Below are 17392 nucleotides of genomic sequence, written 5' to 3' on the forward strand. Positions count from 1 at the left end.
CACTGTCTGAGCTAATCAGAGCCCAGTTAGCCCCCCAACATCATCCCCTACTTTTCGTTTTTGGGTGTTTTTTTTTTTTTTTTTTGAGACAAGGTCTCACTGTTTCACCCAGGCTGTAGTGCAGTGGCCTGATCATGGCTCTCTGCAGTCTCAGTCTCCTGGGCTCAAGCAGTCCTCTTGCCTCAGTTTCCTGAGTAGCTGGGACTACAGGTGCATGCCACCATGCCTGACAATTTTTATTATTATTATTTTTTGTAGAGATAGAGTCTGACTGTGTTGTCCAGGCTGGTCTTAAACTGCTAACCTCAAGCGATCTTCCTGCCTTGGCCTCCCAAAGTGCTGGAATTAACAGGCGTGAGCTACCATGCCCAGCCCATCCCCTGTTGACTGGACACTTAAGACAGTCTCCACACTCATCTCCCTGCTTCTGCCTTTGCCCTGCTACAGTCCATTCTCCATCCTTTACTTGGGCAGATGGTTTATGTCTCAGGGACTTTGCAGTTGCTGCTCTCTCTCCCCTAATTTCAGGACTCTTGTCCCCAAGGCAGAACAAGGATGGGAGTTGTGGGTGTGCGTGATGAGAATCTGCCAGGTCTCCCACCTTGCCGTGTGGAAGAGATGATCACAGGGTCCATGATAGCTGTCCCCCGCCATGTAGAAGAAAGAGAGGGAGGTGAGGAGAGGAAAAGCCCCAGTGATATTTTTAGGTCCCCCAGAACCAGCTGTAAATAAAGCCAATTTTATCCCAAACTTTGGTGTAACATGAATGAATAATAATAATAATAATTATTATTATTATTATTTTGCTTAAGCTCTTTGGAATTGAGCTTCTCTTATTTCCAGTAGAATCTCAAAAACTGTAATAGTTAAGGCCTGTTTTCCTTTCTTTTAAGGGCTGGTTGCTTGTTGCAGGCAATCAGCCTGAGAGAGGAATGGAGAGACAATCCATACTTTTCCCTGTTAATTTCTCTAGAGAACCTCATATACATAGATAGAAGAGCACAGGATGGTAATATCAGCCAGTATTAGACAAGGTAAAATTTAAGGCAAAGGATTAAACTGACTGAAAACAATCATTTTATATTTAACAAAGGATTCAGAATCAGGTTTTAATTAACATTTATTGAGTGCCTACTATCTGCCAGCCACTGTCATATGGTGTTTTACATATATTATTTAATTGACAAGGACATAGCAATGCTGCACTTATATGCATCGAATTACACAGCTGTTGAGTATGTAAAGCAAAGATTATAAAAATTTATTAACAAAAACAATTGTACTAACAAAGTTTCATGTAACCTTATTGGTTTTTAATGAATCCAATAGGCCAAAATTAGATAATACATGAATCTGAACAATATAATTGATGATACTGAGTTAACCAACAGGCATGTAAAGTTTTCAGTTCTACAGACAGAGAAGATATCTTCATCTTAAATGTTCATGAAACAATTACAAAAAATGGACATATTCTAGGCCACACTAAAAGCTTTTTAAAAAGTTTTGGAAGCACATGTGTTATAGTCCACATTCTGTGTTCACAGTGCAGTAAAACAAGAAAACAAAACTATTTTTAAACAAAAAATAAACCAAATCACTGAGTTTCAAAGCACTCTTTAGAAACACTACAATGTAATATTTAGACAACGTAAACAAAAATGAATAATCAAATGTTAAGATGTGGCCAACGCTATATCCAGAAGTACATTTGTATTAATAAGTATGCTATTATAGAAAATATAAAGAGAATATAAATCAAGTATTCAGTATAAAAACTGAGACAAAGAAGAAAAACAATAAAAAATAAATGCAATACATATCAAAGAAAAACAAATTACAAATAAAAGAAATAACAGATATAAATGAATCCTAATGCTAATGCTGGTTCTTTGGAAAAACAATAGTAAGCTAGATAAACCTTTGACAAATCTAATAATGAGTAAACCACAAACAGCAGTTGACAGGATACAGGGGATAGAACAAAATAAAGAGAAATTTTTAATTATAAAACAGTATGCATAATTAAGCTAATAATATGAAAAAGCTCTATGGAATGGAGAATTTTCTAGAGGATCAAAGAACTCTGGGTTGGGCGCGGTGGCTCACACCTGTAATCCCAGCACTTTGGGAGGCCAAGGCAGGCGGATCACGAGGTCAGGAGATCGAGACCATCCTGGCTAACACGGTGAAACCCTGTCTCTACTAAAAATACAAAAAATTAGCTGGGCATGGTGGTGGGCGCCTGTAGTCTCAGCTACTTGGGACGCTGAGGCAGGAGAATGGCATGAACCCTCTGCTTGCAGTGAGCCAAGATTGCGCCACTGCACTCCAGACTGGGTGACAGAGTGAGACTCGGTATCAAAAACAAACAAACAAACAAAAAAAACCTCTGTAATTCGCCAAAATAAATGCAAGAGGTAAAATGTATTAACAAACTGATAACATTGTAAAGAACTAAGAAAGCTGCCCAAGAATTAGCTGAAACGTTCTCTCCATGACTCTATGACCTGGTTATAACAATGAATTCATTTAAAATGTCAAGGGACTGATACTTCTTAAGCTACAGAAACTATTTAAAAGCATAGAAAAGGTAAAAGTTACCCAAGTCTTTCTATGATGCAAGCTTAACCAAGATACCAAAACTTCACAAAGATAGCACCAATCTCACATATGAAGATAGAGGCAAGAATCCTACATAAAATATCAATAAATATAATTTAGTGTATGAAAAGACTGGTGCACCAAAATCTTAAGAATGCAAAGTTGGTTTGATGTTAGGAAATGTACCAGATTTCATCGATCCTCAGTTGCACATTTTTTCATCTTCTCAAAGTCAGGAGATATCTTCCAGTTGGTGGCGTCTTATGATTAATTAGCATTTTTCTTTCTCCGTGGTATACAAAATAATGTTTTACAATCAATGATGTCTTCATTTCATGGAAATAAAGTATGTGAAAACTCACACCAAAAATTTTTTAAAAATCATCTCAAAGGATGTTTGAAAGGCATTTGAAAATATTCAACACCTATTCCTGATTTTTGACTAGCACACTTCCTTAACATGACACAGGGCATCTATTTCATTATATTAAACTTTTAAAACAACAGCCACCATTATAGTTAAATGTGAAACATCATAGGCATCCCCGTTAAAACCAGGAACAAAAAAAGCACGCACACTACCAAGACTATGGTTGTTTGTTGTGGAGCTTTTGACCACTCCACAAAGCCCTGAAACAGAAAAAAAGGAAAAGGATAAATATTGGAAAGGAAGGGGCCACCATTGTTACTTGCAGGAAAATAGACTTATATGATCAGAAATGAAATGTCATATCAAGAGAAAAGCTGTTTGAATTTAAAATGGTACAACTGAGTAACTAGATATAAGATAAACAAAAGAATGTAACAAATGTCCAACAACAACAGACTGGATTAAGAAAATGTGGCACATATACACCATGGAATACTATGCAGCCATAAAAAATGATGAGTTCATGTCCTTTATAGGGACATGGATGAAACTGGAAACCATCATTCTCAGTAAACTATTGCAAGGACAAAAAACCAAACACCGCATGTTCTCACTCATAGGTGGGAATTGAACAATGAGAACTCATGGACACAGGAAGGGGAACATCACACTCCGGGGACTGTTGTGGGGTGGGGAGAGGGGGGAGGGACAGCATTAGGAGATATACCTAATGCTAAATGACGAGTTAATGGGTGCAGCAAACCAACATGGCACATGGATACATATGTAACAAACCTGCACATTGTGCACATGTACCCTAAAACCTAAAGTATAATAATAAAAAATAAAAATAAAAAAAGAATGTAACATAACTATGCTCTCTCAGAGGAAATGTTCAAATAATGGGATGACAATTTCAAAATCTCACTGGTATATTAAATCTCAGTTTTAACATACCATCTATGCTCTAATGACCCCACCCCCTCAAGAGCTATGTGTGTGCATGCATATGTATGTGTATTTGTTGACCCAACTATATATCTCACTGCCTATTTGCCATCTCCAGTTGGATATCTGATGGACATCTTAAACTTCACATGTCCCCAAACAAATATTCTAATGTCCCCCACAAAAAAAAAAAGCTCCTCATGCAGTTTTCCTCCCATTACCCCTTCAGGCCCCTCCAGACCTCCAATTGTGGTATCCTTGACTCCTCTCCTTCTGTCACCACCCACATTCAAGACATCAGCAAATACTGTTGGCTTTATCTTCAAAACATTCAGAATCTGACCAATTCCCTCCCCTTCACTACTACCACCCTGGCCAAAGCCACTGTCATCTATCTTGTATTGTTGATACAGAGTTCCTTTCTTATCCTGATAATCCCACCCAATTTCTTGTCCATGGGCCAGTCAGAGTGCTCCTTCTAACGTTGACGTCATTCCTTGCCTTTCTCGCTCGGTTCCAGCCACAGTCACTTCCAAGCCTTTGTAGTTACGAGTTCTTCTTCCTGGAATGCCCTTCCTCCAGATACCCTTAACCCTGCACTATGCATGCTCCTTGTCTTTTTCTCCATGCTCTTATCACCAGCTGACTTGCTATGTATGTTTATTGTCTCTTCCTCCAATGACACTGTAAGCACCAAGAGGGCAAACCTTTGCTTTGTTTGCTACTGTATTCCCAGTGCCTGGAACACGGTATGAACTCTGTAAATATTTGTTGAATGAGGTAATAAATGAAGAAACATACCATGATAAGAGATGAGAAGACAAAATGTTTAACGATGACAATTTTCCAAATTAATGATGAATTTAATGCAATTGCTATTAAAATATCAAGGAAGTTTGGTGAATGTACAAGACATAATGGATTATCTGGAAAGTTAGGCAATGGTGAACACTGAAAAAAATCCTGTGAAAGAGGAAAAATGGAAGGATACATACTGTGAATTATTAACGTATATTATAAATCATTGATGGAATTCACATTTCTAATCTTTGAAAACAAATTCCTCCCTCTAGCCTGCTGATTCCCTCTGGATGACACCTCATTTCAAATCTTCCTTTACAACCAGATGCCTAGGGACAGTGACCCACTTAAGCAGTTCCCAAACCTGGTAGAGCACCAAAAGTTGTTGGGAGAGTTTTTCAAATATCTTGGGATCCCCTTTGCATTTTCTGGTTCAGTGTATCTGAGGAGAACCAGAGAATGTGAATTTTTATAAAGTTCCTCATAATCCATGCATAAAATTGGGCCAACTGAACAAACGCTCATTGTAGCATTGCCTTCTGTAACAATGACAACAATGGGAGTCTAATAATTCATCAGCCAAGGAAATGGGTCTGACACAAGCGAGCTAGAGAATATTTGGCGGCAGGAAAAAGTAACTTTGAAATACAATTAAGATTATCAATATGTATTAAATGGAAAACTGTCCAGCATGTATTAAGTGAAAATGCCAACTGGAGGAATAACAATTTTGCCATAATTTCCTTTTTTGGAATTAAAAAACATATATGTAGTTTACTACATGACAGTATTTAGATAAAATTCAACAACAAGCAAAACTAATCCATGCAAGTGGAAATCAAGAACTGTAGTTGCTTCCAGAGCTGGGGAGTGAGATGGACCAGAAGGGAAAATAAGAGAATGTTCTAGAATTATGACAGCACTCAATGTCTTGATTGGGGTGTTGGTTACATGGATGTACATGTGTAAACACTCCCTGGTTAGTGCATTTTATTGGAAATAATTACACTTCAATTTTGAAAAGCAGAATATAAAGTTAAGAAAATGTAATAAATACAGGTAATCTGAAATCCAATAATTTTACACACATCACACATAATAGATCCATAGATGCCTCACCTAGTTCCTCTTTATTTCTGTTTTTCAGGCTGGTGCAGCTCTCCCCTGGATGCTAGGGGTATTGGCTGCTACTTGTATGGTTTACAGTTTGTAGTTGCTCCTTCTCTTCTGACAAATGCCCTTTGCTAATGAGATCCTCCTTCCTAGAGGATTACCCAGGAGGTTAACTCGCCCTCCAGGGCAGTCCACAGCCAACAATAACTCATATGGGATACAAAAGGCCACTCCATTGTCTCAGAGAAAGACAACTCTCTCTCTCTCTCTCTCTTTATTTTTTCTTTTTTTGAGAAGGAGAGTCTCAGTGTGTCACCCAGGCTGGAGTGCAGTGGTGCAATCTCAGCTCACTGCAACCTCTGCCTCCCAGGTTGAAGTAATTCTCTGCCTCAGCCTCCCGAGTAGCTGGGATTACAGGCATCCACCACCATGCCCAGCTAATTTTCATATTTTTAGTAGAGACAGGGTTTCGCCATCTTGGCCAGGCTGGTCTTGAACTCCTGACCCCGTGATCCACCCACCTCGGCCTCCCAAAGTGCTAGGATTACGGGCGTGAGCCACTGCGCCCGGCCCAGAGGAGGACAACTCTCTATTCACATTCCAGGGTTCCCCTGGGATAAGACGGAGGCTGGACTTCAGTTCTACCAGTATATTTGCCTGGCTCCCTCTCCTCTCCTCTCCAGCTCCCCTCACTCCCCGCTGGGCTTCGCCTGAGAGCACAACCCTCAATCAAGCACTGGCACACAAATCTCAGTTCAGTCTCAGTATATAGGGAAACATGTTTGGCAGGATATATACAAGGATATACACAGCAACTTTTTTTTTTTTTGGCAGAGTCTCACTCTGTCACCCAGGCCGGAGTGCAGTGGCACAATCTCAGCTCATTGCAACTTCTGCCTCCCAGGTTCAAGCGATTCTCCTGCCTCAGCCTCCTGAGTAGCTGGGATTACAGGCATGTGCCACCATGCCCAGCTAATTTTTGTATTTTTAGTAGAAATGGGTTTTTGCCATGTTATGCAGGCTGGTCTCGAACTCATGACCTTAAGCGATCCGCCTGCCTCTGCCTCCCAAAGTGCTGTGATTACAGACGTGAGCCACTGTGCCTGGCCAGCTTAAAACATTCTGTTGAAGTGGAATGTAGAAAGAGAAGGCTGCACACATACTAGGTGTACAGCCTGAGCAACTTTAGAAGGTGAACACACCATGTAACTAGCACCCCAAACAGGAAGCAGATCATTATCAACCCCGCAAATCCCCCCACCTCAAAGGTAACCACTACCCCAACTTCTCACACTATGGATGAATTTGGCCTGTTACAGCAACTTTTACCAGGGGTTATTTCTGGGCATTGATGTTTTTAAAATCTCATGCACTTAGATAAGATTTGCAGGTGTTACATATGCTTGCATTTTATGGAACGGGAATGATTTTTTCCCCTGCCTGCTTTCTTCTGGGCCCACAGACTGGGAACTTCTGCCCTCCCGGAAAGTAACTCTTTTTCTTTCTTCCACTTCTTCACTCACTCCTCTCCACAGGAGGTATAGTGACTGGGAGAAGAGGGAGAGGCCTTCATCTCTGTCCCCAGTCCTCTCTCGGGGCAGGATCAAGCCCCAAACAGGCAGGACACCTAGTGGTTAAGAGACATGCTGGGTACAAATCCTAGCTCTGCCATTTACATGTTGCATGACAAGGGAAAGTCACATAACCTCTCTGTGCCTTGGTTTTCCCATCTGTAAAATGGGATAACAGGTCCTACATCAAGGACTGATAAGAGGACCAAGTTAATTAAGGTAAGTGGAGCACAAAGTCCAGCTCCTGGCCCATGATGAGGCTGTAACTGTCATCAAAGGTCTCTGGTTCCAGATAGCCCGCTCCCCTTTCGTTTTTGGAAGTGGGTGGTTGTCTGCAGGAAGGAGGGTCTGTCCATGCAGAAAACTGACCCAGGGCCTGCCAATGAGAGGCCCTCCCCTATCAGCCCCCTGCTGTGTGCTCCATCAATGCTGGCTCAATGAATTACAACTGGGCGAACGAGTGAGTGAATGAATGATGTCGCAGAGGCCTCTCCCAAGCAGCATGTCTAAAATCGACCTTGTCATTTCTTCCAAACTTCCTCCTTGATCCTATTCTAGAGGCTAGAACCTCCATCTGCCCTGTCCCCACATCAGAATTTACATGCTGCCCCTGGGCTTGCCCCTGTTCTTTCACCTTTTATGTCCCACAGGTCTGGAAATGTCATCAGGTCACCAACTCAACACGTCCTGGGTCCCACTCACTCCTGTTCTCCCCTCCAAGCCCAAACTCTGTGCTACCTCTGCTACCCACTCATTGTGGGACCTGAAGCAAGCCATTTGGTTGCTCTCTGCCTCAGTTTCCTCATCTGTAGAGGAGGATACCATGCTAATGATCTCACAAGGCTCATGAGTTAATCATGGGAGTTAATGAGTGTTCAGTTACTAGATGAGTTATAATAAGATGTGCTTAGAATAGCATCAAGCTGCCCAGGCATCATGGCTCATGCCTGTAATCCCAGCACTTTTGGAGGCCGAGGCGGGTGGATCACGAGGTCAAGAGATCAAGATCATCTTGGCCCTGTTTGGCTAGAGCTGCGAAAGGCGAGGGTGTCGGACTTCGTTTCTCGGCTGGAGTGCAATGGTGCGATCTCGGCTCACGGCAACCTCCGCCGCCCAAGCGATTCTCCTTACAGTTTTCATCATATAGACAAAACAGCCCTGTGCAAAGATGGTCAACGTACCTAAAACCCGAAGAACCTTCTGTAAGAAGTGTGGCAAGCATCAGCCTCACAAAGTGACACAGTATAAGAAGGGCAAGGATTCTTTGTATGCCCAGGGAAGGAGGCGCTATGATCGGAAGCAGAGTGGCTATGGTGGGCAGACAAAGCCAATTTTCCGGAAGAAGGCTAAGACCACAAAGAAGATTGTGCTAAGGCTGGAATGTGTTGAGCCTAACTGCAGATCCAAGAGAATGCTGGCCATTAAGAGGTGCAAGCATTTTGAACTGGGAGGAGATAAGAAGAGAAAGGGCCAAGTGATCCAGTTCTAAACTTTGGGATATTCTTCTTCTAATTTTGAAGAGAAAATGGTGAAGCCATAGAAAAATTACCTGAGGGAAAATAAATACAGTGATATTCTTACGCAAAAAAAAAGATCATCTTGGCCAACATGGTGAAACCCCATTTCTACTAAAAATACAAGAATTAGCTGGGCATGGTGGTGTGCGCCTGTAGTCCCAGCTACTCAGGAGGCTGAGGCAGGAGAATCGCTTGAACAGAGGAGACAGAGGTTGCAGTGAGCAGTGAGCCAAGATCGTGTCACTGCACTCCAGCCTGGTGACAGAGCGAGATTCTGTCTCAAAAAAAAAAGAAGAAGAAGAAGAAGAAGAAGAAGAAGAAGAAGAAGAAGAAGAAGAAGAAGAAGAAGAAGAAGAAGAGGAAGAGGAAGAGGAAGAGGAAGAGGAAGAGGAAGAAGAAGAAGAAGAAGAAGAAGAAGAAGAAGAAGAAGAAGAAGAAGAAGAAGAAGAAGAAGAAGAAAAATAGCATGAAGCTTGTAACATGCACAAGGAAAGTGGCAACTCTTCTGTTTCATTTCTACCTTTTTTCCCTAACTACACATTTCTGACTTGCTCCTTTGCCCCTCTAAACTCTAACCCCAGCCATATCCAACCCACCTTCCTTCTACATGGGCTCCCGGAGTGATTCTGTAAGTCCCCGAGCCCCTTCTATGGCTCCCACTGCCTGCAAAACACATCCAGTCTCCTCGGTGTGGGACTTAGCAGTGAGAGGAGTCCTGCTAAAGGCTAAATCAGAACGTGTCCCTCCTCTGTCCAGAACTTGCCTATGGCTCCCACCCCACTCAGAGTGAAACTCACATTTCACCATGGCCCATGAGACGCTACATTGTCCACCCCATGGCCTCCATGACCTCACCTCCTAGTCCTCCCTCCCACCCTCCAGCCACACTGACCACCACCCCTCTTGGTGTTCCCCAAATGTACCAGGCACATCTGTACCTCGAGGCCTTTGCACTTGCTGTGTCCTCTGCATAGAGCCCCCTCCCCCTAGACGCCTGCCAGTCTCACTCCTCACCTCCCTCAGGTCCTCACTCAATAGCTCCCTCTCAGTGGGGACTTTCCTAGACACCCTTCTTAAAACAGCAACCCCCAGCCCCAACTCCTACTCCCAAACCCCGTTCCTGCTTCATTTTCCTCCATAGCAGTTATCACCACTCAGCGCAATTCATATTTTAGCTGCTTATTTCAATTGTCATCTGTCTACCTTGGTGACTGTGAGCTCCATGAAGGCAGGGACCATTTCTGTCTCACTATTGTATGCTCTGTGCATTGAACACTGCTTGGCACTGAGTAAGAGCTCAAGAATTAGACATGCAATGAATGAATGATGTCATCCCAGCCATATTTTCACCCAAACCTCCCACTGCTCTGCCCTTAACTTCAGTGTCCCCCAAACATACCTTGCTATACCACCTTGCCTGTGCACATGCTCTTCCCTTCCCTGCTATGCCTGTGGAAGTCTTACTATCCTGAAAACCCCAGGTCTGGTGTGTCCTCCTCTCTAGGATATCCAAGAATAAACCTCCTGGCATGCAGTTAACTTCTTCCTTTGGGACACCCCACTGTGCCCAGCACTTATTTCTGAACTATCATGGTTTGTTGGCCAGTGTGTTTCCCTTGCCCTCACCCCTGCACCACGAGTAAATAAATCCATTTTCTGGCTTGAGGCAGCCAGAGTTACATTCCTGACATGATTGGGAGATGGATGGGACTCTCATGTGCTCACTGAGAGTGATTATGTGATTTTTCTCATGTATGAGATGAATGTATACATGAAAGAACCACTGGTTTTCTTATATTGATGTCTTATTCCTCAAAAAAGAAAACATTGGGTTTTTGAGTGAAAGAAATGTGTTTGATAACTAGAAATTTGGTTTTACTTGTAGTATGTGGATTAAAACTCAGTAGATGGTTAGTGGATGGATAAATGGAATAGTGGGTGGATGGGTGAATGGATTGGTAGGTGGTCTTATGACTGGATGTGTGAATAGATACAGATGGATGAATGAATGAGTGGGCATATAGTGGATGCATACTAGCCATATCCTCACACAGCCAACAGGTAATAGAGGGCTGAATAGTTGGGTGAACAGTGAGCGGATAGGGGATGGGTATGTAGGTGGGTGGATTGAATAGATGGATTGATGGCATCTGAATAAAAGGGTGAATGAGTATGTATATGGATAACTGGATATATGGATGGATGAATGGGTGGATGGATGGATGGATGGAATGGGTATATGGATGTGTAAGGGATGAAAGGTTGGGTAAATGAGTGGACAGATGAATGGTTGGTGGATGTTCAATGGGTAGATGAATGAATGGATAGGTGAATGGAAAGGTGAGAGGGTGGGTGGAAGGGAGGGTTTATGGGTGGATGGACAAGTGGATAGACAGCTGAGGTTTAGGGATGGGTTGATGCATGGATGGATGGATGGATGGATGGATGGATGGATGGATGGACGGACGGACGGATGGATGGATGGATTGATGGAATGGGTATACAAGTGAGTAGGTGAATAAAAGTTTAGGTGGATGAAGGAGTGGACAGATGAGTGAATGGCTAGTAGATGTTTGAGAGGTGGATGAATGAATGGGTGAGTGATTGGAAAGGTAAAAGGGTAGGTGGAAGGGAGGGTTGATGAATAAGTGGATAGAAGATGAAGTACAGAAGTGGATGCATGGGTAGACAGATTTATGAAGGAAGTGTTGTAAGGTACATGTGAACTGAGTTACACACACCACATGGAGAGCCTCCAGTCTGTGTCTGATCACCATAGAGATTAGACACAAGAGATCTCTTGAGATTTTTATGGGGCAGGTAAATTCCAAGCTAAGAATGCAAATGTGACAAACTGCTGAGATCTACAGAGTGGGACATTTGTGGAAAAAGAACAAACCCCCCAGTGTACCTGGGAGCCCTCTGATTCGTCATCTTCCTCCACCGAGCTCCACTCCTGGGAAAGCCCAGTCTCTTGAGAAGACAGGTCTGGGTGAGGGTGGGAGTGGAGGAAAAAGGAGCCATAAGTGAGTGGCCAGATAGCGGGAGTGGGCTCTTCCCATTGGCATCTTGTCCCTTTTCTAGTAATAGCCTCCTCTCTCTCTCTCTTTCTCTCTCTCTCACCCTCATTCTCTCTCTCTCTCTCTCACACACACACATACACACAAACACACAACCCCCCACACACAAACACACATATGCCTATGTGATGGTTCAGGTGGGGCTGAGAGAATGAGAGGCCTGAATTCTGTTCTATAACTACCTAGAAAACTTCAACTGGGTCACCTGATGTGCCCTGCCACTTGAGTCTTCAGTCCCTTACCTGTCCAGTAGATAAAAGAATTCCTTCTCTACAGGCCCCCAGCAGAAACTGAGTGAAGGAGCAGAAGAAAAAGCCACAGAAGTAAACCAGGATGACGGAGGCTTCCCCAGCTTCCAAAGAACAGACACTAGTTGGGACATGTCCCCATAGTCAGAACCTTAGTGTCCTTCTCATCCCTAAGCTGAATAGACTGGGCAAATCCTGGCATTTTCCACTCTTCCTGCATCTTAGCCCCAGCCAGGAGCTCCAAGCCCCACTGGCAGAGCTGGCCTCTGTTATCCACACCTTCTGTCCCAGGTCTGCTCATCCCCTGAGGAAAAAGACAGTGCCTAGTAGTTGGTATAAGGTTCAGCCCCTTTCTGCTATGGGGTGCCATTGAAATGTCGGCAAATGGCACCACGCTTTATCCAACTGCTTGGGCCAAAACCCTAAAAGTCATCATGATACCTCTCTTTTCCTCCCCTTCTCCACATCCATCAGCAAGAACTGATTCCTCCTCCCAAAGATGTCCCAAATCTCTGCACTTACCTCACCTCTGTCTTAGACAGCTGCAGTAGTCTCCTAACTGGCCTCCCACCTTCCATTCTTGACTTCCTAGCCCTACAATCCATTCCCACATGCAGTGAGACTCAGGGTTTCTCAAACTTGGCACTATCGGCATTTGGAGCTGCACCATTCTTTCTGTGGGGGTAGCGTCCGTCCTGTGCATGGTAGGACGTTTATCAGCATCACTACTGGCTTCTCCCCACCAGATAACAGCAGCATCTCCACAGTTAGGATAATCCTAAATGTTTCTAGACACTGCCAAAAATCGCCTGGGGAGGAGAAGTGGGGTATAAGACCACGCCCAGTTGAAATCCACTGAGTTAGAGGAATATTTTTGAAATGCAAATGAGATCATGTGTTTTTCCTCTTCAAATCTTCCAGTGCTTGAAAATTGGGGAGTTCCCTCTCTTGCCATCCCTGAGAACCCTGCAAGCACCCCCATGAGGATAACCCTGAAAAATCCTGCTGGCGACACATGGCCTGTCCTCAGCACCACCAAGCCAACCAACAGCCAGCACCAGCAGACATGGGAGTAAAGCCATCTGAGATCGACCAGTGGCCTCACCAGCTCTCTGAGGCTGCACAGACAAGCACAGGCAGGAAAAGTGTCCCCTGAAGCCAGGTCAGACTTCTGACCCACAGAATCATGAGCTGATAAGTGATTGTTGCTTGAAGCCCCTAAGTTTGAGGATGACTTGTTACACAGCAAAAGCTGACTGACACAGTGCTCCATGAATAGCTATTGAATGGATGAGTGAAGGAGTGAATGTTTAGTCTTTCCCTAGGCTCTGCCAATTCCTTCCTCTCCACCCACTCACCTCCCAAAGGACCACTGTCTCTCACCTTTCTCATCACTGTCATGGCTGGAGGCCCCAACCTCCACAGCCTCCCAGTCCTTGGTGCAGGTGGGATGGGGAGGCTTCTCCCAGGCCCGGCTCTCCCGAGGCAGCAGCGTCTTGGTCCTCTCAGGCTCCAGCAGCCCCCGTGTCTGCTCAGGCCTGAGACTCTGCATTGCCCCAGGAGGAGGTGGAGCTTCTGAGACAAGCTTCTCTTTCTCCTCCTGCTCCAGGGTCCTCTCTGGTTCCCCAGGCACAGGATTCAGAACCTGAGGACTGATGGACATTTCATCATTCAGTGAATCATTGCAGAGGGCCAGCAGGGGCTAGGCACGATTGTTAAGCATTAGAAATACAGCAGTAATCAAGTGGAGATTCCTGCCCTCCTGGGGCTTACATTCTAGTAGGGAGACAAAGAGACAGGCAGGGAACAAATAAAGCACACAGCAGGTCAAGCGGTAGAGAGCGCTCTGGAGACAAAGCTGGAAAGGGAATGATTGTCATGGGCAGGCACATGCAGACACACACACTCACATACTCACATATACACACATACAAACATAAACACATCCACACACACACACAGTCACATACACACACACTAACACAAAGACACACACATCCACATTCACACACACTCATAGACTAACACAAACACACACTCATACACACAGTCACACACACATTCGCACTCACATACATACACACTCACATACTCATATACACACCTACAGCCACATATGGTTCTCCAGTCTGCACATTTGTATATAACAAATGGGATAGGAAACGATATGAATTAATAAATAAATCAGCCGGCGACGTGGCTCACACCTGTAATCCTAGCACTTTGGGAGACCAAGGTGGGAGGTTGCTTGAGCCCAGGAGTTTGAGGCCAGCCTGAGTGAGACCCGGTCTTTACAAAAATGTTTAAAAATTAGCCAGGTGTGGTGTCACGAGCCTGTAGTCTCAGTTACTGGGAGGATCCTTTGAACCTGGGAGTTCAAGGCTTCAGCGAGCTAGGATCGTGCCACTGCACTCCAGCCTGGGTGAGAGAGAAAGACTCTCAAAAATCAATGAATCAATCAAGAGGACTCTTTTACTGTCACTTTTCTACAAATGAAAATTAAATATAGGTCCAGAGAAATACTTCTCTATTGTAAGGAGCACATGAACAAATGGCAGTGGATATATGGCATGGGGAGAGACAACGGAGGCAGTGGGGAGTGGGGCAAGAGAGATCAGGTCTCCTGTCTGAAGAAGCTGCACCACGCAGCTCAGCTAATGTCTGCAGAGCAAACGCACGGCACTGGTGTCACCCATCCTGTGATTTCTCAAAAGAAGACTGGAAATCTATATTTTCAGATGGCATTTTCCACATTTCGTGATGTCAATAATTATTTCCAGTGTTTAACAGGAAGACACCTTTAGTCAAATAGCACAAGTTGTGGGGCTGAATTAGACCCTGGGGTTGCCCATTTGCAACCTCAGCGTGGGCTGGGGTGAGGAGAGGAGCCTGCCTAGACATTTTTCAGGGGAAGGAAATTCCTATGGGACCTTCGTGGGAAAGAGTGTTGGAGAGTACCATTAGGGAGTTCTGACTTGTTTATTGCTTTGGGGTTTTGTCTGGCTTTGTTTTTAATATGAGACATAATTAATCATGGATCTAGGTTGAAGGGAGGGGAAGGCATGGGAAAGGAGAAAATGCAGGCAAGCAGGGTGACAGATGAGACAGACAAGAGCCATCAGGTCAAGGTCAGGAGAAGCTGGACCCGCAGTGAATGGAGGAGGAAGAAGGAAAGGGGATGAGACAGAGGTATGGTGGGAGGAGGAGATTCACACCCCACAGCCTCAGTGTTCTTGGTGAAATAGCAAACAAGTCATCCCCTGAGAGGATGGAGACGCAGTCACAACAACGGCAACCAGCAACCACAATAAAAGCAATAACAATATCGGCAGTGTTTCCCGGAGCCCAGAACTCTCCTTGTGCCCAGCCCTGCTGAGCCCTGCGAATCCCTTTTCTCACATAAAGGTTGCTATACTTCTCGCTACAGATACTATTAGGTTTCCATTTAACAGACAGGGAAGTCCCTTGATCAAAGCCACACAGCTCAGGAGAGTGGGGGCGGGGCTGCTGCACCTGTTTGCCGAGAGCCTGCGCTCCCACCGTTGCAGGGTGGTCCACAGGGGCCCAGGCGGACACACAACGCGAACACACAGAGGTGCACACGCGGGCAGGTGCGCTGAACACCCCAGGGGGGAGCGAACATCGACACCGGGCCCCAGCGAGACGAGCGCACGTGCCCGTGCCGCCCCACGAGGGTACACAGACCATCAATGCACTCTCAGTGCAGGTCTGTGCTCCCTTCCTCACGAGGAGGCTGGAATTCACCTGCCACCCCCAAGCCAGGACACAGACCGCTGCTGCGGAGAAACAGACCCGAACCCGACAGACCCCGGCCCTCATCCAACGGACGGGCTTGGAGACGCCCTCTCCCCGGACCCTATCCCTGGAGCGGTTCTGCCCCTCACCCTCGCCCATGCACACACACACTCTGCGCATCCATACTCGCGCGCGCATCCCCGGATCGCCGCCCGCGCCCCCAGCCCCTTTTCTCCGCCTCCTTCCCGCCCGCGGGGGTCCCTCGAAGGACTCACCCTCCCCAACCGGACCCTGTCTGGGCTCTGCAGAGCTGGCGCCGCACTGACTGCGGCTGCGCAGACGCGGAGGCTGCAGGGGGGTGGTGGGGGGAGGTGAGACGTGGGGGAATTGGGGAGCGTGGGCAGCCTCCTTCCCTCCTTCACCCCCAGGAAGCCTGCACCCGGAGGGGCGTGGGGAAGGGAGTGGAGGGGACGCAGAGGCGGGGTACCCGCGGCGTGGTTGCAGGGGGGTGTGGTACCGAGCTGGTCCATCCCCAGCTGATGAGCACGTAGGTTATGTTCGAGGTCCCCTGCGACAGACGCCCCAAGGCCAGCGGCTTTGCGCACGCCCCCCGTGGTTCTCCAGTCTGCAAACCGGGAGTCCGGGGTGGGCGGAAGGGAGAAGGAGCTGGGGCAGGGGGTGGCAGCCCGGGGACCCTGAGGCCCGACCGCCTGGGGCAGCGGCTGGCTTTGCCATTTGTTACTAGTGAGTCCTCGGGTGTGTTACTTAACATTTCCGTGCCTCGGTTGCCCATGCTGTTAAGTGGGAATAATTATGATTACCAAGTCCCAGGATTTCTATGAAATTAAAACAATAATAACAATAATAAGTAATACATGTACAGTTCTTACAACAGTGCCTAATAGCTGCTATTATTATCAGTGACCATTGTTCAAATTTACAATGCAGTGACTACAGCCAAGTTGCTCTCATGGAGGCTACATTAAATTTTTAAAATTTTCGGCAAAGCCATAGGAAGGGGGAAAACAGTGTCCCTGCGTCATCTTAGCTACATTCCTGTGATTACTAGTGAGGAGAGGAAAACTCACATGTTTTTGAACAGGCTTATTCTCTCTTCTGTGAATTACCTGTTTATCTCCTCTCCGCATTGCTCTATTTGTTTATATAGCTTTTACTTACTGATTAATAGACATTCTTTCTATATTCTGCACATTAATCCTTTGCCTGTTACTTTATCTGTGGCAAATATTTTCTCCTGGCCTCTCCCTTATGTTTTTATTGTGTTTACACAGTGCCTGAAGTTTTGAATTTTAATAAAAATCCAAGATATCCTTTTTATTTTATTTTATTTTATTTTATTTTATTTTTTGCTTTTAGGGTCTTA

At 45.3% G+C, this 17392-nt stretch overlaps 2 protein-coding genes across 2 annotated transcripts; one reads left to right on the plus strand and one right to left on the minus strand.

Moving 5' to 3' along the window:
* Positions 1-1102: 1102 nt before the first annotated feature.
* Positions 1103-16329, minus strand: SMIM17 (small integral membrane protein 17). Its single transcript, XM_004089119.3, has 4 exons — positions 16284-16329; positions 13636-13904; positions 11836-11912; positions 1103-3234 (listed from the first exon to the last, which is right to left on the minus strand). Exons 2-4 carry the CDS (start codon positions 13802-13804, stop codon positions 3124-3126), a joined length of 357 nt encoding a protein of 118 aa, XP_004089167.2. The 5' UTR covers positions 13805-13904; positions 16284-16329; the 3' UTR covers positions 1103-3123.
* On the plus strand, positions 8466-8999 carry LOC100603039 (60S ribosomal protein L36a-like). The gene has a single exon (XM_030819531.1). It carries the CDS (start codon positions 8576-8578, stop codon positions 8894-8896), a length of 321 nt encoding a protein of 106 aa, XP_030675391.1. The 5' UTR covers positions 8466-8575; the 3' UTR covers positions 8897-8999.
* Positions 16330-17392: the final 1063 nt, after the last annotated feature.

Source organism: Nomascus leucogenys, chromosome 10 (assembly GCF_006542625.1).
Source record: "Nomascus leucogenys isolate Asia chromosome 10, Asia_NLE_v1, whole genome shotgun sequence".
Lineage (NCBI taxonomy): Eukaryota > Metazoa > Chordata > Mammalia > Primates > Hylobatidae > Nomascus > Nomascus leucogenys.

Bases quoted from the DNA above. Each gene is read 5' to 3' on its own strand.
- LOC100603039 (XM_030819531.1), top strand. From the start codon at position 8,576: ATGGTCAACGTACCTAAAACCCGAAGAACCTTCTGTAAGAAGTGTGGC.
- SMIM17 (XM_004089119.3), bottom strand. From the start codon at position 13,804: ATGCAGAGTCTCAGGCCTGAGCAGACACGGGGGCTGCTGGAGCCTGAG. The intron at 11,913-13,635 runs GTGAGAGACAGT...ACCCTCACCCAG, and splicing joins CCATGACAGTGATGAGAAAG to ACCTGTCTTCTCAAGAGACT. The intron at 3,235-11,835 runs GTACACTGGGGG...TTTCTGTTTCAG, and splicing joins ACGAATCAGAGGGCTCCCAG to GGCTTTGTGGAGTGGTCAAA.